Source organism: Patella vulgata, chromosome 1 (assembly GCF_932274485.2).
Source record: "Patella vulgata chromosome 1, xgPatVulg1.2, whole genome shotgun sequence".
NCBI classification, from domain to species: domain Eukaryota; kingdom Metazoa; phylum Mollusca; class Gastropoda; family Patellidae; genus Patella; species Patella vulgata.
In genome coordinates this window covers 38,376,245-38,400,740 of record NC_065879.2, presented here as the reverse complement: position 1 = coordinate 38,400,740, position 24,496 = coordinate 38,376,245, and the positions used below count along the sequence as shown (strand labels likewise).

The window sequence follows — 24,496 nt, the reverse complement described above, 5'->3', positions numbered from 1 at the left end:
TTCTATTAGTATATTATTGTCAACATCATCAAAACTTGAAAAGTGGGTGTCTTCGTTCACTTCCATTTGCTTATTTATAAAGTCACATGACACATGTCTCTTATCATGTGATGTTATTTCCATGGAAACGAGTTGACTCCAGTTGCAAGAACGCTCATGTCGACTGCAACTAGTTGCCGCTAGTTGCAGCAAGTTGAACATGTGCTACTGACTGCAACTGACTGCAACTAGTTGCTTTGAGTTGTAAGAGGCGCTCAGGTCGACTTTTTTCAGTTGCATTCAGTTGCTTTCAGTTGCTCCTAATTGCCGAAACGCCAGTTGCTTTCAGTTGCAAGGTCGACATAAGCCCCCCTTTAGACTCTATTTATACCTATCTTCAACATTTTGGTATGGTTAATATTGAAGCCAATTCAAGGCTGCTTAATGATAGTATTTAAAAAAACTTATCTATGAGAAATATGAGAAATATTTATTAAATTTGTGAAAATATGTGTCATATATTGTGTTGTTGTATATGATATAAGAGTGTGGGGTATTAAAGGTAATTATAGAGGATAAACAATGGAAAAACACCAGGAGATAAGAGGATTATATATATATACATCTGTAATATAAACCACAAGTCTATATTATGTCATAAATAAATATCACAATGATCTTTTCAACTTGATCAAAAGATTAATGATACAATGAAATATTTTGAAATGGTCATGGGTTTAGGGAAAGTAGAAGAGTCTGGTGGAATCTTCCCATCCTTTGTTTCTTCGTAAAAAAAAACAGTGTAAAAATTTGAAAATCCACTTAACTTTACAAAACACCCTGCTTTTTCCGAAAAATTTACAAAATGAGGATAGGAGGGCAAATGGCTTTTTGTCAATGACATTTTGATGGTGTAGGATGAATATTCCAAAAAGAATAAATATACAGGTGATGCTCAGACATAATCTTTTTGAGATACTACCTAGTGCACCTTTAAATTAATTTTAATTTTTGCTTTATTAGGAGTTCATCTTTGATTTAAAAACATCCTGACATTTGTTAAGATATGTTTGACAAGTATGATTGTCATGTAGTTTAAGTAAAAGTATGATTGTCATGCAGTTTACGTACAATATGATCAACTGATTAACATACACACCCTTGTATAAATATTGTGCAATGACAACATGTGATTTTAGATCAGTGTGTACTGAATAATCAGTCTACTCTTTATTGAAGCTCCAAATGTAGTTTTTTTTTTGTTTTCTTCAACATACACTGGTTGTCTTTTTCTGTTGTGAGAAGTTGTGGGGAGTTGCGGGGGAGGGGGTTCTAGTGTATTGACCTTGAAATGAATCCAAATACAAGTAGGCTTACTAAAAAGAGATACTTCACATCATTTAATGTTAATCCAATGTGCACTTTCTTTGCTAATACCTGGAATTTGTATCCTAAAAAGTTAATTAATAATTTCTATAGATGTTGTAGTAATTAAATTTTTTTTGGCTAGACAGCTATTTTCTACTACAATGCAGCATAGATTGTTTACCTACAGCACATTTTTGCTTTGTTTCTAAATCTACCAAGCTTTCATAATTGACATAATTATTAACTTGTGTGCACATAATTTAAAATCAATCCAACGATCCAAATCTAAGATAAAAACATTACTATATGAGTAATCCTAGCAGGGTTAAGGATATGTCATAACAATAAAAAGAAATATGTTAATGTTTTGGCCTATGTGCTTGGAATAGATATTTGATAATGATATATAATATCTACATATATCTAACAATGATATACCTGTCTTAAAAACACATTAATTTCACGAGAAATAGGACTACAATGTATGTTATGTAGAATGCATTAAACGAATACTGTCAGATATTATTGTGGTTGTCCATCCTAATAAGGATTTCCCAAATGATACATGTACATAAATAAGTAAACAAAAGGGTACACATTTAAGGATGAGACAAAATTATAGTCTTCTTTGTTAAGTCAAAATAAATGCAATCACACCTATCAGATTTATTTTTAGATAGACATAATACTATCTATATTTTAACAAATGAATTTAGAGAGGGACAACTCAGTGGTGGACTATACCATTACAATAAATATGTCCAAATAAATGCAGATCAATTCATTTTTTACGTGTGTTTTTTTTTAGTTCTGAAGTGCAGGTGTTTCTAATAAAAGAGAAAGATGAATCATAGATTCATGTAGAATAGAACATGCACAGATATATTCAAAGAAAAATATGTACATGTTCAGTTATAGATTCAAGATTGGTTTTCATGTATAGCCTCTTAATATTAAGTGGTTGTGTTCATTAGACTTTCTTTCCATTCAGTAATTAAGTGTCACTTTAAAGGTTCATACCCTTTGACCTTTCATTGTCAAGCAGGTAGTAGGAAAAGCAAAGTAGAAGGCTACACCCTGTCAGAACTGTCCTATTTACTCAAGCATGAACTAGCATTTTGTCATAGTTTACAAATAAAGGTTGAGCTGTTTTAAGACCAGTTGTGTTACTTTAACACCATGTATCTTGTATAATACATTTGATGTATCTGTGTTTTATATCACATAGTCTATCATATTAACACATTTCAGATGATATATAATACATGTATTTAATCATTACATGCAGACTAGAGCCTTCAGAATGTATCAACACTGATTCTCGTTTGTTAGGGTGTAGTGCCTGCAGGGCTGACAAGGAAAACTTTAACCAAGTTGTTTGGATGAGGGGAGAAACAATGGTCCCTCTCTGTGTACACATTGGCATGCATGCATACTCTGGCTAAATTCTCCTCCCTAGCACTACACACAGTTGTGGCCATTGTTAATACAATTAACTATATTTTAGTTTCTAAATGAACAAATTATTGCAATGGCAAGACAATGTCTCCTTTCTAGGGACTTGACCCAACAAGAATCAAATAACAAACGATACAGATGATTGTCTTAAAGTTACATGCACAATGTAAATGTAGCAAATCCAAGAACATGCTCGATCCCAATCCCAACCCAATCACAAATTTTAAAAATCTTACATATCAATTGGATATTCAGACAAATTTTTCAAAACACTCCAATGGTCCTGGACATTATAAAGAAACCAATTATATTAAGAAACAAAATACTATTTCCCCATTGAAAAGTTAGAAAATTTTGCCAAGAAAATGTCAAGATTAAAAAAGAAGACTTTACTCTGTAGTCAATGGTGACTGGACAACATTTTAAGCAAATTAATTACATTTCTTCCCTGTTTACTAATTAAATAGTTGATCCTTAGGAGCACATTTTAATACAAGGGGGATAAAATACTTTCGTTTCTAGTGGCAAGTTTTTTCACCCATTTGTTTGCAGACGGAGCGAGAATAACTTTAAGTTGCCTTAAGGGATGACGAGAGACGTTTGTGATGTTTGGTATTAAGGTTTTAAAAGTGTGGCGTTATTTGATTAAGAATGCCTGCATGACCAAGTGGTGACTCCAAATAAGGAATGTTTACAGGTACACTAGTATCTCTACCATAATGTTTTACAGCCATTTAAAGTAAATAATCAACATTTAAAAAAAAGTTAACAAACAGTGTATATAGTACATGTATATAGACTTGTCTATCTATTGTGTAAGTTTAAAGTACAATGGCCAATATCTTGTATGATTAATAATATTATATACCTACATGTATGGTATATAATCCTTGCAGAGTGCTTTAAAAAAATTTATAGAAATATTTCCATGATGTATTCAATTAAAAACACATAACAGTTATATTAAGTACTTGAAATATATGTCAAAGGAGAAAGTAAATTAATAGAACATTTCGATCAAATGGCAATTTTCAGGTAAAAGAACAAAAAATAAATCACCCGATGAAGGACACTTGCCTCAAATGTTGTAATAAAATATATGATTTATATTTTGTTTATTGTCAATATATTTCATATATAAAGTCAACCCTCTTTGGGGTTTTTATCTCCAATTTTTTAACACCATTACGAGTCCATTTTGACTTTTCAAATGACAGCAGATCTATAAATCAAGGAAACTTACTTCTGCCAGTAGGAAAGACAGTTTCTCTTTTCAATGAAATGAAATGTGGTTTAACATCCTACTGTTCTGCTCCTATACTGGGTTAATGAAGACGGACATACGCCATACAGAGTGCTATGAGGGAAATTTTGCCCGGGCAGCGGCACTATCTCCTACTCTTATATCGAATTCCAACTGCCACGGGATCTTTTACGTGCATTCCAATTATACACGGGACCTCGGTTTTTCGTCTCATCCGAATGACTAGACAGCTTTACTTGTCGGGCCCTCCGTTCTGCACCACTGACAAGGGGAAACCACGTCGGAAAATCTGGATGAACTTTCTCAGCCAATGCAGGGATCGAGCACCCGACCTCCAGGCTAGCGAGCCAGTGTCTTAACCACCTAGCCACCGTGACTCCCTTCTCTTTTCAAAGAAGTTTTAATAAATAAGGGACACATAATCCAGTTAGTTTTGTTGTGTGTAAGTATAAAAATGTTACATATATTGTTTGTACTTTTGTTATCATTTGTTCGAAAAATTAAATATGTCATGTTGTTAAACACCAAAAAAAGTAACACAATGTACATGTAGGCCCTTCTTCCTTTAGTGATTCAACTTTTTATACAAAAAAAAATATTGACATATGATAAAGTACTTGCCTCTGTCAAGTTCTCCACATATTTGATAAATATTGTCTGGGCGGGGTCTTTATTTGATTAATCTCACGGTTTGATTCAGTTTAGATTTTAGTCTACGATTTTCTAATATGTTGAAATGATATATTATGATAAGTTATTAAATTTATATCATAAGAAATTGGTATATAAACATGACCATGATCATATACGATCACCACACCCATAACACACACCCTTAAAATGATTTAATATATTATAGATTTTTATATGTAACCAACACCCATAACTATAAACTATAGAGTTTCTGTTTAGTGTTACTTAATACGTCTTACACTAGCATGGCCAATTTAAGAATAGAAAAGGATATGATTATACATAACCCCAACCAGTCTAAAGGAAAGTTAAAAATTTAGTTTAAAACCATACACAATGAAAAGTACTTTTATTTGAAAATATGTGGGCCCAAGGTTTTTCATATTAATCAATTCTAACTTAAGTTTCTGATCATCAACTGAGGGATTGTTAATCCCTTGCAAACCAAAATATTGTGAAAACTGAATCTCTAATACAAATGTCTGGCTAAAAATGGTTTAATTTCATTTAGTATTTACAAAGATAAAATGAATTGAAAATTCATCAAGATTTAAAATTGCCATCCCCTGCATATAATAAAAAAATTGTCTTTTTCATACAAGCCAGCCCATCAGTTCAAGGAAGATTTCATACTTAGATGTGCTTAATTAGATAATATTAATCTTTAAACTAGTACATATTTTTTACTTCTGATGTATATTTGAATGATCTGTTGTTGTGTCTTTAAGTTTTAAACATTATTTAACCCTAATTCTGTTCTAGATACTTTGAAAGAGATTATCTGTAATATCAGGATTCAACCCCTTTATCATTGCTAAACACAGAATAAAACTCTTCAATTAAGCTGAAATGTAAACTCTATTAATAGAGAATACAATATCTAAGTAAACAACCAGCTCTTTCGATCTATTTTTCACGTATTAACTGCCTGAAGAAAATATTTTTAGCTCAACTTTTACTCGATCAATAGTCCTTATATAATGTTAATGAGTTGATCATGTATTATGCATAGACATATTGTATTTACAGTAATCAACTCTATCAAAGAATCAAGAATGTAAGTAGCAGACAACAAAAATCAATTAACTGCGAGCCTTTAATTCTAGTAATTACAAAACAATTCAAATGAATAAATCTTGTTTTGATTTTGTTCTTTCTTCTGAAAAGAACTATACTCATTATATGTTCCATTACATATCCCGAACTTCTTCATCCCAATTTTATATCTCTCCTAAGATATGCATCATGTCTGAGAGAGGTTGCCAAAAAATGTTTAAATTACAATCCAAAGAATGCCTTTATGATGCAAGCATTTTTTCGGAGGTTAGGGTGTCTGCATGCCCCCACAATGTTGTATTAAAAGAGTCAATAAGGGTGTTTCCAGCAGACATTAATTCCCAGAATGACCCAAATCAAAGGCATAAATCAGATTCCTGGTGAAATTGATTTCCTGATAAACACAAAATACAAAGTATTTCTTACCTGTTGTTTCTACTAAGTTTTTTCCAATCAGGACATAAACCTGGTTTACAGTAGTCCAATAAAGCACTGAAATAAAATGATTATATGTCGAATGTGAAACATGTATGATCTGTGGATTGTGAGAGAAGCAAAAGAGAAATTGCCAGATGAAGGCATCTCAGTTGCTCTTTAAAGAAATTTATGGGAAACTGTTTTGTCATTATGTCATTTCAAACACAGAATTAAGCACAAAGTTAGAAATTAAAACAGTCTGGTTATTAATGTCTCAGCTTTAAATTGTGTAATCCAGCAACACCTCAGTTATCGTTGATTCATCATCTGAGAAGAATATCTTCAGCTGCATGTTAGCTCCATGGTTATGTCTATGGCCCTCTTTTGAATTCCATTTGTATCAGAGAATTTTGCCAAGAGGGGGGGGGGGTGTCAACCTTAGGCTTTTCAAGATTCAAGTGAAAAAGATTCTTTACCATTTTGTATACAAGACCTCAGTTTTTATTATGCAAACAACTATACACTTTCTTAAGCAGAATTAGCATTACGTATGACAGGAAGTAAGGGTGTTCTTTCAAATAGAAGTAAATGAACTAATTTATATCTAGACTATTAAAATAAATGTTAGACATACTGTAGTGCAACACCATCATTCCAATCTGACGTAAAGTTACTGATATTACAATCTGGTATCACTGCCTTTAACCATGCTAACATCAATTTTTTGGGAGGGAATTTGGTTTTTCCTATTTGATATCTTAAAATCAGATGCCATATTAATCCCAGGATTAGCTTCTGGTTGCCGTTGACGATATCTTCACTACCTGGAAAAATAAATACAATAAATATAATCTCATTACCTTTTAATTGCCCAATGCTGGTCAATAAAATTTAGAGAGCATCATATTGACCTAACAACTCAGCTCAAATTCAGTGTAGTCACTTGGAACTCTATATAAGAAGCTCCAGACAGAAACCCCAATGGACCTAAAAGAAGTAATGTCTCCTACAGAAAATGTTGGGAAGTTGGAGTTTTAAGTTTTGAGCACTTCTTTGATAAATCCTATTCACAAACTAACTGCAGGATTCAACCTGTAGGAACCAGTATCTATGATAAAAGATATATTTTAATTTAGCTTATATAATTTCCTTTAAAAATAAAACATTTTTCCTGGTTTAAGCTATTGTTAAATTGTAATGTGTGTATTGGTGTGTTCAAAGGTTCTAAACGGACACAGCAACAAAATATAGAGGTTCCTTAAATATATTTTAAAGGGTTGGGAGGGGTAAATAATATATGTCAGATAGTCATGACATGCCTGGATAAAAAAAGGAGGTGGGGACTGACGCATGACCCTAAGCCTTCTACATGTACCAGTATGTCTCTCTCTCTCATATCAGAGGTGGACTGATAAAGAGCCTCACAGGGCCCTTAAAAGAAGTCTATGTTCTTCATAGTTTGCGCCCTTGTTACATCGTTTTTGATGGATTGGGAAGAAACATCAGGATATACTCTAGAAAGCACCATTTACCCCCCCACCCCCACCCCAATATCACACACACACTCTAAGCGTGGGAGCCCCTCTCTGGTCAATACTCAGGGATCCCTAACCCCAGAGTCCACCCAGTCTCTTATAATAAATATCAGTGGGTACATATTTTTGTAATAATGAAAGAAATCCTATTATGGCTGATTACAGTCAATCACAGGTGGTTTATATAAATTATGTATGAAGTATAGAATAGACCTATTGGATACAGTAAACAATGATTATTGTATTGTAATGATATTATATGGTGCACAGCAGTCATACAGGTGTATATATTATACAGTTTAGAATTGGCTATAGAACTAGGTCAAAAAAACCTGTGAAAAGGTACTAAAGCATTAATTTAGGTTCATTTGTTGTATCCCTATAGGATTCAAATAGCTAGTAATGATTCAATAGCCTTAATTAATTAGAATGGCTCTGGGGAGATATTAAACCTCTTTCTCTCATTCTCATTCAATGAAGCCATTTTTGACTATGTTTAAACGAATCAACAGGCTTGCAGGCAATTGTCACCTTTATTATCCAGACATTCTTACACTATAATGTTGTCACCTATACATAGTTTTATTATCCAGACTTTCTTACACTATAATACTGTTACCTATAGTTTTATTGTTGATATAAAAGATTACTACTTTTCACTGAAAAGGTAACTCCTGTGGTTCATGTAATGAAGTGACCGGTCAACTGGCATATGACCTTTCTAGATAATTCACCTATTGTTGCGCTTCAGATAATCCTAACACTCAAGCCATAAATATAACATTTGATCGACATACTCTACATACATGCATTCTAATACAAAATGGCTGATCATGTACATGTTGAGTTATTCCAACAAGTTCATGAATTAAATGTGTATCTTTGCAGTTTCAGGCTCAAATCATGATATCCCTATAATAGATAGATGTAGTATCAAGACGTATCTTTGAAGAAATTTTCACAAATTGGCTAAATACTAAAGGCTTTATCTAATTGGCTCCCAGTAGAATTTGTAAATTTGTTCCATTGATTTGGATCGAGGAGTGTTAAAGATCTGATGGATACTGGAAATTTGATGGCTTAATGAGTACATTGCTAGATCACTAACCAGTTGGCCGAGAAAGTTTCCCTGTGAATATCCATGTTGGTTTCCCCTTTGCCGTGATGCAAGAAAGACAGCCTGACAAGAAACAGCATCCAGCCAGTCTGATGTGTACATGATGGCATGCACATATAAGAACCCTTGACAGTTGGAACTCCATTGCTCTCTGGAGAAACTTTCCCTTAAAGAACTCTGCATGGCTTAATATGCTTGTATTTTTCAGATCACTTGGTGCAGAAAGTAATGAATTAGCACATGGTCTATTTGAAAATCCAGCCACATATAAAGAAAATTGACGTACAAAAAATACCTCTCAATATGAGAAGTGGTGCCAGGTGTTCTAGAGAGCATGCCTGCCTCATGCAGGATACCCACCACTAACTATAGATCACTGGAGCAATGGTTTAGAGTTTGTACCTGGATTTCAAATGCTAAAACCGATGCCATAAAGTACATGTAGAAGATAAACTTGAGAAAAGAGTCACCAGGTTTAAATATAACATGAAAAATAAAATAAGAGCTTTAATAAAAACAAAATAACTTGTGATTACTATCAGACTTACCGATTACAACCTGTAATTGACTGTACTTAACGTTTATAGCCATAAGAAAAATATTGGTTTTTAAAATGTATATAACACCATATGATTTTCACATGTTTCATGCAATATTTTCAAAAGGATAAATGCGTAGCCTTCCTCTCATTAAATTATTCTACAGACACTAATGTTAAACATATTTCTTGTTTCAATATTTGAGAAAAAATATTATAAGGTATAAAAAATGTTCCCACTTTAGTCAAATGAGACAATTAATTGTAATTTTTTTTATTTCAATACAAAATTTCTAGGCAATCTGTGTTTAATTATCCTACTTTAAAGTACAGATGTAACATGCCAATCGTACATTGTTTTTCCAAGATGGCGGAAATATTTGACTCGCGTAATTCTATTATAGAAATGCATGTGCGTGATATGTATCTGTAATTGAAGTTGCATATTTTAATGCCTTCATGCAATATCAATATATTACTTAATGTCTTGCTCTATAACATTAAAACACACTTAAAGATACTTTCCCACAAAAGTATGTACCGGGTGGTTATTTCCAATAAAAGTATGGCAATTTTGGTATATATGGAAAGTAGAGGCACCAATCTTACTAGAAAAATACTGAATCCCCGGTAAAACACTCATGGATTGTGCACAGGACAAATATGAGAGGGGGGCAATAATAGCAGACTGACGATTAAGGGCTGTCCGTTCGGGAGATGTTAAAGGTTGCGCGTGTAGATTGTCTGAACTCTTGGCGTTAGGGAGCCCTAGATGCATATGTTCATAAACATGATGGTAAGCGAACGAGAAAAAAGCGAGAGACTTATATATACAACAGTTTCTGAGATAAAGAGCACGGAAAAAGTCATGGGCAGGGGATAATCTGAGAATTTACTTTGGCTTCAATATTTATGATAAATGGACAGCGATTAAAGACAGCTTCATCATTTATATGCAATGAATTCTCCCCCAGCTTCTCGCTCATTCCTAGTTACTGTGACAGCCGTATCACAGGACACAAACATGACTTCTTTTAATAGATTTTTGATACATGTAGCTTGGCATATTTCGTCGAGAATACAAGGGATTTGAAGCAAAGTTTTGATAGATTAATTAGTTTGAACATGTTTGAATTCAAATATATCATCAAATCACCCAGTTTGTAGGCGGGAAGGTATCCTTAATACAATACATAAAAAAAAAGAATGCAGATAACGCAGGAAATATTTTTTTATGGTTACATCAGTTCAAAATAAAAGGAACCTAAGGAACTCCAATGCCACTACCTAGATAACAAAAAACATTTTTTCATAAATTTTTCATCTGCTTCCACAGTTAAAATTTCATCAATAATCTGGAAATTACAAATTTATACCGCATACATGAAAATCAAATTACCTAAACATCATAAAAATAAGAGCCATGTATTTAAAGTCATCTTACTGAATGTGAACTAAGATATGGTGTCTTACTGAATGTGAAATGAGAAGAGGTATATCTTAAACATACATTATGCAAGAGCTAAATATGTCTATTGCAGGTCTTTCTTTAGGCCTGAAATGTTATCTAAATTAATAATTAGACATTACTTCAACTCTAGATGGTTATGCTAGCCTGCGATCTTTAGTGGATTATGAGCCAATTTACTGCATAACTTTCCTTCACGATTTAACGATTAAATGGATAATCGAGACTATGCTGTTTATCGTACTGACTTTAGTAATGATGATCGAGGCTAGGCGGAAATTTCAACCGCTTAGTTCTCGGTTCATAGTGGATCAATTTGAATGAAATTTTCATCAAATTGCCTTTACATTATCTAGTTTTTAACTATTATAGTGAGAACTGCCAACTCGGTATCGAATCTCCCATAATGTATCTTTAATGAATGTGAATTATATAAGAAGTGGTATCGTATTGAATGTGAACTATATAAATAGTGGTATCTAACTGAATGTTGAATGAGAAGTTGTATCTTATGGAATATTGATCAAGAAGTGGTATCTTACTGTATTTAGAAATGTGAGTGACTGTTAAGCGTCAGTATGCCACACTGGTTTATGTCAATATCCATGATTACTGGAAGTTCATAATAATGTATAGAATAAGTAAAACAGTTTCTTTCAAAAATATATATTGCTTTCGCCTTTTTTACACAAATACACTCTTCACAAAGATGTAAATTCAATGAGGGGAAAAAATCTTTTCACAGTCACAGTTACAACAAGTGCTTCATCTAAAAACTATATTTTCATAATAATACGGTATAAGATTTAAGTAAACAGTCCTATTTTCTCAAAAAGAAATAGCATTCATCTGAATAGAATGTGAAAGTTGATATTATGTGTATTTTATATTTTGGTCCATTTCATAAAATTACTGTGGAAGGTCATGGAAGAAACTACTTATGGTAAGTGCATTTAAGAACATACATGTACATAAATAAACCATACTTCTGGAAAAAATTCCCAAAACCATGTCAACAAAGTGTTATAATGACAGATCCATCTTTATCTCAACAAGATCTTGCTATGCTTTTTGCTTCATAGGTACATTTTTAACAGTTACCATGCTAGGTACCTAGTTATGTTTGAAAGTTTCAATTTATGCTGAGTAATGGTTAACCCAAAAAGAAGGAGAGGTTATAAGACTGGCTAATTCCCACATGAGTAGAACATAATGTAGACAAATCACTAAACAATCTGAGCAGTTGGAAAAGTTTGATGAAATGTTAATTTTCTTTACTACTTTAGAGTTTAGTTATAATATGTTTGACTGCTTATTGTCCTTAAACAAAGGCTCACATTTATCTATAGTAAACATGGCGAATCTCATATTCACATAGAGGAAGAGGTTTTATGCTTGTCAGAATATTGTTTGCAGTTTTAAAAACCTGTAATAATGAGCCTTTTCATGTACCTTGATCGCTTTAACATCACTTCCTTGGGTTGGCCTATAATAGTTTATGTATGATTTACCTTTTATTTTCAGGACAATAGGAGGGTAATATTATCTGTAAATTATTAGACCATCCATCAAACAAGCTCATCTTCAAGACAGATCATTACGTGGTTTAAACCTCAAATCACCTACTAAACAATGCATCCATAATACTCTTAAATAACATTGGCTAAAATAGCTGGCACTTCATATAAAGCTGATTAAGGTTTATCAAAGTATTGACTTAAGGTAGTCTTTATGAAGGTATTGACATCAACTTCTTTAATCTGTTATCAGCCTGTCATTCTAAACATGCCGTGTTCATCTATTGACACAACAGATTATTAGCTACACAAATACACCTGTGTACTGTTTCTCTTAAAGATACATTATGGGAGATTTGATAAACAGCTGGTAGTTCTCATTATATATAATAGTTAAAAAACTAGATAATGTAAAAGGAATTTGCTGAAAATTTCAGTCAAATTGATCTACCCTGAACCGAGTATTTAGTGATTGAATTTTGGTCATAGCCTCGATCATCATAACTAAAGTAAGTACGATACAAAACATAGTCTCGATTATCCATTTTTTGATTTAATCAGAACCAGCAGGCTGTCAGGTTCTAATCCAGTAAATATCACAGGCTAACAATGCCATCAAGAGTTGATTATGGTCTGGATAAGTTAATTAATGTCTAATTAATAATTTAGATAACATTTCAGGCAGATTTAGTTCTTGCATAATGTATGTTTAAGCTTACTTTCACAGGGTGTAGATAGAAGACAAAAAATGGTATATGTAGGAGGGGAAAATTAAAGAGACAATGGGCCCCCCAAAATTTCAATGAAAAGATTAAGACCAAAATTATTCTCATCAAAATAATATATGTCCAAAAATTATTAAAATCAAAAAGAAATAATTTATGGTTATTTGAAGTTTACATAATTCATTTTTATTGATTTCATGCATCACCATCAGTAAATGCTTTTAAAAAGATTTGATTTTTATCTACCGGTACTATCATCCATTTCAAGAAATTTTCTAATCTATGTTAAATTTTCTTATCTTCTAAATAAAATTTGTCCTCCATTATTCTCCTTCAATTTAATAATGGAAAGTATTATTTTCTTCTGCCATATTGCGCCTTCAAACCTATCTTTTTAAGTCACAGATTAAGAAGATTATCAAAGTCAATAACATCTAAAATCTTGTTGCATTTTTCTCATGCGTGCACATAAACAAGACTTGAAAATCCAATATGCTTAAATTGTTAACTAAAATCAGACCTTACTTTAATTTTTTTTTTTACAGAACACACGAATGACAAATGCACAAATATTAGTTAAAGGTTTTATGCTGTTTGATCGGTTTGTTTTTTAATTTGCCTCTGGCGCAACTTTGGCTATGTTACATTTGCAATAAAATTTGTAAGTTCAACTACATGTACACAAAGCCTACCCACAGCTTGGCAACACTTCCCTTCAGATTGTAAAAGGCCACATGTTTTCTAGAATTCCTATTTAATGTATCTGCTTAATTGCAGTGAATCTATACTGGTCTCATATGTATTTTCAGGCAAAGGTACCGGTACTATTTTGGGACAATTTTCATCAATAAATGCAAGCAAACATTTTACTGCCATCCTGTTCATACCATATACAGTTTCTTACAGTTGTTCTCTGAGACTTTAGGATGAAAGAATAATTTCAAAATGTAAAACTAGACTATTTTTTGAAGTTACAAATATGGTACATTTCTAATTCATAAAACTGCAAAAGAACAGGGCTCTTTAGCAGTGGCAGAAAATTGGAGAATATCATGTCACCAAGCATGTGTAGAAGGGTCAGCACTGAACTCCCTAAGTTTTAACTCAGACGCTTTAAGATATACAACCAAACTTGGCTTTAAATTATAAAATTAAGTACCTCCACATAAAACATAAAATGTAATTGTGTAAGCTACTTCAGAAGAAAACACATCATAAATTAATAGTCTATAAGATATATGAGTTAAAAACGTCTAGTAGTAAAAATACTCTTATATGTCTGTTACATAAATGAACATTGTAAATAAAATTGAATATGTTAGTCCCAAAATGACCACATCATTGTGTTGATTTGACACGATTTAATTTCTATGTAATCTAACATCCCACCCCAAATATCTAGTGAAAATATAAACATGGACCATCTAAATGTATATATTACATGACTTTGTATGAATGTAGCTACCACACCCCATGTCCTTTTTATCACATGATTTTCCACATGGATAAACTCTATACAGTTTAAAGGACAGATATGTTTATATTGAGGTTTAAAAGATTAAGACGAAGCCTGCAATGGTGACAAACTATGGGAAGAATTTTGAATTTATGTTCAAGTTTCTATTCAAGAATCCAAGCACAATTTATCTACGCATGAAATATTAATAATACATGTATGACGATTCTTGATGTCCAAAAGAAAGACATAAATTGTTAGTTATCTCTCTATCTATCTTGTTAGTTATTTTCCCTAAAACAGGAGAGCAGTGTTAAATGATATTTGGTGGTCTAGAAAGAGAATGCATACGCTGCCTCATGCAGCATCAGCACAACTACTCACAACAGCTTTTGACTTCAAAGTTATATCTGTCTATCATTTTGCAATGTTTACCATGCCAGTAAAATTGTTAGATCCAGAAACAAGAGAAGTGGTATCAAGGGGTACACAAAGGAATGATTACCCTGCAATGGGCACAATGTGTATTACTATAATGAACCTGTATTTCACAAGCTGAAGTTACTGGCTACATGTAGAAGATACCACAAGTCTGGCCCCTTCTATTTGGGCCTGCATGAACGACACATCTTTCAATCTGATTAAAACACAGATCCTATTTCGTTTCGTTTTTATAGTTCAAAATTTCGTTTTATTTGTCTTACTGCACTAGGATCTGGAAGAGATGTTATCATTGATGTGTTCTGAATGATGTGAGCTATAAGCCAATGAAACGCCAATGAAACGGTCTGTTACGGCGAGCTTTAGGCATGTTTTGCACGGAAATGTGGGTAATCCACTAGTAACATCAATGCTGATTGGTTAATCAAATGTCTGATGTCATAGGGTCAAAAGCCACTTGTATGACCTCTGATGCTACCTATTGCTACAAATGGTCAGATCATCGTGTAGTGTAGGCCATCGAAAGTATAAAAAAACGAAACAAAATATAGATCTGTATTTTAATCAGACTGCACATCTTTATAAAATAAACTTTCCATCTCAAGAACTGTGGGTGTGCTACAAACTTAAGTAATTTTTGGGTCAAATTCTAACTAGAAGGAAAGTGTTCAACGTTTAATGATAATCTAAATGTCACATGATTGACAACTTGTCATTTTGTCAACAGAACATTAAACTTAGGTAAATGTCAGAGCTTCCTCTACCTTATAAGATCACTTTAAATTACCTAATTACAAGTATGGTCGACCAATTTGATGTTTTGTTAAATTCTTTCAATAAAATGGCCTCTTATCATGACCAGAAGAATTATATATATATCCATTATTTTGAGATTAACACATAATAATAATATAGTTATTTCAATACATTTCCAATTAGGGGCGTGTCATGGCATATATTTTCCATTTGGAGTGTCATTGCATGACTTTGTCAAACTGTCCATTACAATTTATATTTCGAATATTAGTTAGGATCGATTGATTTTATTGTTAAATATTTCCTTTATATATATGCCAAATTGTCAAACTGATCAACAGTAAAGTTTTCACTCAGTCGAGGCTTTTGTATTATTGAGGTGGGACAGTTTGCTAAAATGGTATCAAATGTATAATTATAAAGCCATTCTAATGTTTAAACCTCTTTTATCTGGGTCAAAATAAGACTTTATTAGGACTTTGGGGTTTGTTATTTTGATGTGGTGATGTGACAAACTGATATGGTTAAATTTGCATTTTGAGGGATTAAGCCAGTTTGTTTACTAAGTTTAGTCAAATTAAATTCAGGGCAGATTAAGGAATTTTGTTGAGGGAATGGCCAATTCTAAAAAGCTCACAATAAGTTGTCTGCCCCTCCCAACTCATCATAAATATGTAGGCATATATTTTATGTCATAGACAATTCAGGAAAACACAGATCTAATAAACCATGCATACACAAATAAATTTCTTGACCATCATATTAAAAATCAAGGCTACAAGGGTTATATTTATCCCTATTTAATATTTTAGTTTGGATTTATCTATGACATATGCGTGAATTGATTTCTTTGAATAAATTCTAAATATTGATGGGAACATATTGATGAATCAGATAACAGATATAATCAGACAATTAAGAAACGTGTTACTCTAGCAAAACACCGACTGGCCCCCTTTGGGCTACAATCTTCAGGGCCCTACAACCAAAATAAATGGCTAATCCACGCCTGCTGGCACAACTGGAGAGCTTATTTCCGACAAGATTATAGTATGATCAGTTCTTTGAACTTCTTATCATGCAAGTCCTTCATGTTCCATGAAAAGAGTGTAGAGTTATCAGGGTGGGCATTGGGAGGTGGAGGAGGGATGGTAAACATGAGACCTTGGTCTACCTCCAACATATACAGTCTATATGCATTATGCATGGTAGGATAAAGTCTTTAGTAACATCAGTAAGGTCTACACCATGCATGTGTGATTTTGGTTATTGGAAATTGGCAAGTATATTTATGCTTTATCTCACACTCAAATTAGATGCTTTTATTAGAAAAAGAATACTTACCAATATTTACTAAGCGAACATTATCATTAGCAATAGCTGTTAAAGCAACTGTCACATTTTGTAAGGCTTGATGCTGGTTATGTGGCTTTTGAACGACTCGCCCAATTTTTTTCTGTTGCAGGCATTCTACTAATGCACATAATTTTACCCCATCACAGAAATCGTCCTGTAAATCTTTGACCTCGAGACCCCTGGGTTGAAGCTGTACATTAATCCAATTTGTAAAAGTTGTTTTTTGAATAATAATCCATTTATCACTATCCCCACTCCTCACTGATATCCCTCTGCCCTCTTTTGATCTGGCTTGATGGCCAATTACATCTACCTGAACTTCAGTCATTATGAGTCAAGTGTCACATATACACAACGGTAAAAATATGTAAATAAAATAACGGTACAAATTATCTTTAAAGCATAAAAACTATAGCAGCACTTCGATGAATGAGATTTAGTACGGTTCTGTAGTCACGATGCTATCAAACTCGATACCGTATCGACAACCCTCTGTCTATCGGCCTATCTATCCGCTTGTTTAGGCTACACACTCCAGTGACTATCACACGTCGCCGTTGAATGAATGACAACAATCTTCACCTTTCTACCACAATAAAAATGTTATCTGAGGGCGTGGAGTTGGGTTACAACTTTCAGTCGTAGCCCCACATATCTCCGTATATTATAGACAGCGCCTTGACGAATCTTACTATAGACGTATACACTAAACCGGTTTGGGTGACCTCACCTGTGTGGTGATGCTGTACGTCACAGCCGTGTCGAGCTCAGGTAAAAGTTATTGACAAAACCTACAGCTGTATTAAGTTACTTTCAAATGGTGTATACTACAATGCACTAAAGGCTATTGTTACATTTACTGTAATAAGACCGAACGTGTTAAAAGAAAAACAAGTTTAAGACGCGCAATTTGTTTTTTATTTTGAAGCCGTCCCTTATAAATTACAAAAGGGCGTGGTGTAAATATAGTCATTCGTATTTACAGTTAGTTTATTGGGTTTTTTGGGGGTTTTTTTTTTTAAAAAGGGGCTGGCTGAAATTAAAAGTTCTAAGCCTGAAAAGCAGGATAGATCAATTGGGTTGAAACAAACTTTCGCCACCAACAAGTACAATTATTGAATGAATCATAAAGATAAGAACTGCAGCTGTGAACCTACCTACTAAAATCACCAGAAATGGACAAAACTGGCTATAGGGCAGTCAGTCATCAAGTTCCTGCAACTGAAATGTCTAACCCCAACACAGATACATGCCGACATGGTCTCTACTTTTGGGAATGATGCCCCTTCCTTTTTCACTGTAAAGAAGTCGGCTGTGGAATTAAGCGTGGTAGAGAGAGCTTTGACAATCTGCGCCGTTTTGAAGCAGATCCTGGTAAAGGTTTGGGTCAGATTTGTAACCATGTATGAGACCTATTTGAAAAAATGAAAAAGGAACTAGCCATTCGTGATTTTCCTAGTAATGATGACGTCATGTAAGCTGTGAACGACTTTTTTTTAAGGCTGGGTGAAGAAAATGTCTTCCTGACCGGCAGAAGTACGTACACCTGGAAAGGGACTATGTAGAAAAATAAAAGGAAACCATCGACTTTGTACACGTCCTTTACAGCTAGGCTTAAAACTTTTCAGTCAGCCCTCGTAAAATGGTAAACTTGGGTATGGAGGTGTGTGTGTGTGTGTGTGGGGGGGGGGGGGTACCACCTGTTATTCTTAAGATTTAAGTTTCCTCAACAGTTTTGATAATTTAGTCCTGCTTTGAAATTATTTTCGTGTTGACCGTATTCTCCACAGGCTCTAAGGAAAAAAACCTTCGCCTTAACTCCGTCAATCCTGCTCCGAATTTGTCAACAAAGTCTACTGCTAACCGGTTTTGGAGCACAATGCTTATAACTCGGCCGTGTTTTACCTACATTGTATACGCAAAATGGTTTTGTTGGGATACTAAAAAAATCACAAATAACTAATTTTTCACAGATTTGTTTTATATGTTATAGAACATTTGTGCCACGAAATACCACATACCACGTATGTTTTTGTTTTATGTGTTTCAGAATGGGTTCTTGTCAGGGTAGCAGTTTCCATATTATTTTTCACAAAGTACACGTGGACTGTACAGTACTTCAATGGTGTCCGTTATTGACAGTTCCTTCCTTACCTAACTACATTTCTTAAGCGGGAGAACTGCAAATAATACTTGATTCAAATCACTCAATGCATTTCTAAGATATAGACGTTTTAACTATCCATTTAAGTGCATTCAGGGGGTTTAAAGCCTAAATGCGCCCGTCGGCCAATAATTCATTGATAAGCGAGAATTTTCACATATGTTTTATATAAATAAAAGACTGAATCAATTTTTTCTCACATTGTCTTAGCTATGTCAAATGTGGGTTCGTAGATTAATTTCATCCGGGTTTCGGACCAATCTGCTGCACCACTAAGCAGTTTATGGATAACTTAGGATCGTTTGAATGTCGTTAAAAGTTAATGCTGGTTGAAAATGAGACTATAACAAAGCAATCGATACAAGAAAACAACACATACGTTCTTATATAAATAATTTATATACAAAACGATTGGAGAATTTTATGAATCTGAATGTCTTCTGGGATACTTAAATGATTCTAAAAGGAATAGTTCTTTTAGTAGCAATATTAATGTCTGTCAATATCTTAATAGTCTTTTGGGGTGAACCAGATACAGACTTTAAAAAGAAATTCCAACTCTTTGGGTTTTCTCCGGGTCCTCCGGTTTCCACCCACTGCTAAAGACCTCTCCGCATAAGCGCATTATTGAAATAAAATTGAACCGTGTGTTAGTCCCGAAATGACCTAGTTTGTTTCCCTGTCTCGGTATAATATTAATGTTGACTGCCCTGAATAGTAAAATATCAAGCTAAGCCAAGTTACCTCCCTTTAGATGAAGAATTAGCGGGTGTCCCTATTGTCCCCAATTTGTGATCACCACAACAGATTCGGAAACTGCGCAAAAATCTTGTCTAGAAAAACTGGGTGTCATAAATTCACAGCTCGGGTGGCGCCCCCCCCCCCCCCCGCTTCAGCCACCGGACTACTAGTAAAGTTAAAATATTGAAAATTCTCAGAACAACTAATATACTCGACCAATGTTCAAACATTCACAAAGATAATGTTTTGGTTTGAGTCGAATTTGTTTCCCAGTCGATGGATAAAGGTGACATTTTGGAACGTAAATGGTCGAAAATCGAATAATATAAGCTACATAATTAGCCCTTTCCCTCCCCAATAATTATGGAACCATTTTTACCACGTGGTAACTGAAGACTACAATCGTGGTCATTCATAATGCAATTTCGCTTTGGTATTAACTGTTACTAAGCTAATAAATCGAATTGTAAGATGCAGCCCTAAAGTACATGTTTGTATGATTTAATAAAGTACGTGTTCAAAGAAAATATTAAAAATAATAATAAAAGGCTACTTCACGCGCGTAAACAAGATTAGTCTATATACATACCCTTCTTTTTTCAATTATTCAAAAGACTATATGAAGACTCTCCTGTGGTTTATGCTTATAAGATCCCGTTTTGTTAATGTGGGGTTAATAATAGCGTTATCTCTGAACATCAATACAATCGTTTAATTGTACACGATTAACACATTAGTATCCAGGCCCCTTTAGTTCGTTTCTTTTATGCCTGTCATGGACAAGACTTGTGTGAAATAATCAGACAATATAACCTAACCGGTTGAACAAACGAGATAAATAAAGAAATCTATATGGGGCACATTTTGATGTCGCACTAAGAGCAATTTTAGCTCACTCTATCTACGGGTTCTCCATCTCATTAAAATGTCCATGTATTAAAGCTTAATACATCACGAATAAAAGTATAAATTTCAAAGCGCTTTACTGATTTTCAATTCTAGTCCTGTAAAGAATAATTTTGCGGTACGACTAAAACATGTATTCCACGATCAAATGTTTGAGACATAAAACTCTTTTAACAATGTAATTAGGAAGAGTTTTTAAACCGTACCTTGAACATGATACTTTGCAGTCATTTTGAGAGTAACATATAGGTATTTATATATGTCAGCCTACCCTTTGTACGGGAAACATGTTCGTTGACAGTTTTCCTGGTGGAAAAATCCGAAGTTCTTCATGTTCATGCCGGGATGTGTACCGCTCGTCATTCTAGTCGGGATATCTCGACCCCGTTTATGTTAATCTTATACTATCTTTATGCATATAATCATGGACTTATTATAGTAGTATACTATGTGGTACTTGTATTAAATTTTCAGATTTACCGCTAATATTTGGTGCTACGTTACGGAATATTATTTTGCAAATTTCCTGATTCCTATTCACGAGGCCCACTACATAAATAGAATCAAGCCATAAAGAGAACTTTATCAACTCTGGGTTATGTAAAACTGCACGTAACATAATGTCAGTTACTGTTTAGTAATGTACATTATTCTGTTATTACAAGCAATATCACTACTGCTCAAGTTCAAATTAGAGAGACAAACGTTGCAAAACAGGTACTAATTAATACCTAATTAAATTGTGTCACATGAAATGAAATGTAGTTAAACGCCCAGACCTCCCACTATCCTGTACCGACTGGGCTATTGAAACGGGCATACGCCATGCAGTGTGCTGCCATGAAGGAAATTTTGCCCGGACAGCGGCACTACGACCAACTCGATTTCTAACTGCTAAGGGTTCTTTTATGTGCACGCCAGTGTGTACACTGGACCTCGGTTTTTCGTCCCTAGCTTGTGTCAAATGTGCGTTAAACCCTGCTAAAAGCGGGGCTGCTACTAAAAAAAAGCCAATGGGTAGATATTGTAAAAACAATCAATAGAAAGTGATATATCAAATTATTATTGGCATAGTTGTATAGAGGAGCAGCGGAGGTCCTGGATTCGATCCCTGTGTTGATCGAGAAAGTTTCTCGGAATTTTCCAGCGGGGTTACCGGCCTCGTCAGTGGGGAACAAGACAAAGTGCCCGACAAGGACAATATCCTGCAGTCTTTCGGATGGGACGAAAAACCGAGGCCCTACGTACAAGTTGGCATACACGTAAAAGAACCTTTGACAGATGAAATTCGACATAACTTCGCTGTTTGGGCAAACTTTCCCTCATAGCAAACTGTTTGGCGTACGCCCGTCTTTATTAGCCCAGTCGGTGCCGAATAGTTGGATATTAAATTCCATTTCATTTCATAGTTGTACACGGTGTGCCAGACCCCAGTAAATAAAAATAAACCTGTTCTCAGTAGTCAGAATAGTAAAATACAACTGGACTATTAGAAGTTAGCCATTCAAATGTATTATGTAAAAAAATGGACTGTGTGTACATGAAACTGTTAGTTTTTCTAGTTTTCGACCTCATTCTTCATTAACACACTGTCTCTATATCTCTCTCTCTCTCTCTCCTGAACCATACTTTGTCTTAATAACAAGGAGCAGAACAGTGATACGTTAAACCCCATTTCATTAAATTTCTTAATTACAGACTATTGAACTTCCTAATCCGCACTAATCCCCTCTTATGTGTTAGGTGCATGAGCGTACAAATTGTACCATTGATATGTCATTGTAAATATTAGTAATGAATGATAATAATTATAGGCTTGCTATAGACCTGCTATTAGATTTCGACAAGGAAATGTGATGCTTTGATTAAATGTTGTTGGTTTAAAAAAAAAATAAAAAAAATATATACATATTGAAAGAAACATTTTTTATAGTAATTTCAACCATGAACGTCAAGCTTAAACATATTAATATTTGACATTGTAACTGTTATTTTCATTACAAAAATTGAACATCATATTAAAACACTCGCACACCTCCACTTACCTATATTTACCAAGCGAATATTATCATTGGCAACTGCTGTTAATGCCACCGTGGCATTCTGCAAGGATTGATGATTATTCTTGGGTTCTTTAACAATTCTACCCCGTATGGGTTTGTTCTGTAGAACTTCAATCAAAGCACATAACTTGACACCATTATTAAAGTCCTCTCCAAGATCCGAGATTGACAGATCTCTATGCTGAAGTTGAAGATTTACCCAATTCATAAAAGTACTCGTCTGCACATCCTTCCACTTATCGCCAGCATCTATCCCTCGTCCCTGTTTGGAACGAGCGGGATTTTCTTGTATTAGATTCTCACCCATGATATATAATATTATTCCTACAGTTTGATCAAGAACAGCTAACTTCCTGCTTTGTTGGCTATCAAGCGACTCACACCCAGCCCTACCCTACACTGTCCTCTAAACACTGAATTACCAATACAGGTTTGTGGTAGCTCACCCGTGTAGCTGTTCGCATTCCTTAGCTCCTTTTAATATAAATTCGGGTTTTAATAGCCCAAAATAGATAATAGCTGTAATTTAAGTGAGACCCTTTTCAACCCATAGACACATGACTTCATGCACCGTCGATGGTGGATCCTATAGCATTGTTAACCGACATCGAAATTTCATTATGAATAGATGTGTTGCATTTAACTGGCGGTTGTATTTATGTATTTATGCTCAAGTTCGTGCTTTAATATAAAAAACTCATGGTAGATTTTAAATGGCTCTATGTTATATTATTTTTTTTTATAAAACTTAAATTGAATGACAAAATGATATATAGAAATCCTTTCAAGAAAAAATCTATATACGCCCATATTCTACTATATCAAACAGAGAAATGCGTACAGTCAAATAATTTTATGGTATTACGGAGTTAATCAATTATTAACTGTTTTCAAACTATGACACCACTACAAGGAAAGAAAGTGTTTGCAGAACGTTAGTCATTAAATATATTTCCAGAATACTTTTTTCTTTTATGATTTCTCAAAACAAGCCGATTCTTTGCGCTTTTATTATCTTTATTCCTAAATGATAACTTATTATTGTCTTTGGGGTAAATTTTGTCGTGAATTTAAATGAAAACCAAAACATGTCCTAGATAAACATGTTTTATGAACAATGCAAAAGTTATTCTCTTCTTTAAAGAGGCATTATGTAAGAGCTTAATCTGCTTACTATACAGGTCTTTATTTTGGCTTCAAATGTTATATAAACTATTATTTAGAAATTTATTCACATGTCAAGTTTCTATAATCAACTTTCTAGAACATCGTATGGCGGAGAATTAAACTCCGGTCGCCATTTAATGGTTTAAAGTAAAAATGGCGAATCTAGGCTGTCTAAAATCACAAGTAGGCCTACCGTTGTTACGATAATAAACAATCTCTGACAAAACTTCCATCAGTGATAACTTTGCTCGGAATAAAGTAATTCGAATGAAATTTTCAATATATTTATTTTGCGTTATCTATTTTTGAAC

At 33.9% G+C, this 24,496-nt stretch overlaps 1 protein-coding gene across 2 annotated transcripts in view; it reads right to left on the bottom strand.

Moving 5' to 3' along the window:
- Positions 1-17,899, bottom strand: part of LOC126808381 (filamin-A) — a 79,622-nt gene extending 61,723 nt beyond the window's left edge. Inside the window, exons 1-3 of one of the 2 annotated variants that reach the window (XM_050533053.2) lie at positions 17,133-17,899; positions 6,870-7,059; positions 6,245-6,310 (exon numbers count right to left, since the gene is read on the bottom strand). In XM_050533053.2, the coding sequence (XP_050389010.1) occupies positions 6,245-6,310; positions 6,870-7,059; positions 17,133-17,472 (596 nt within the window). In that variant the 5' untranslated portion in view covers positions 17,473-17,899. The remainder of the gene's footprint in view (positions 1-6,244; positions 6,311-6,869; positions 7,060-17,132) is intronic. The other variant, XM_050533054.2, reaches the window with a different exon arrangement.
- Between the last annotated feature and the right edge of the window lie 6,597 nt (positions 17,900-24,496).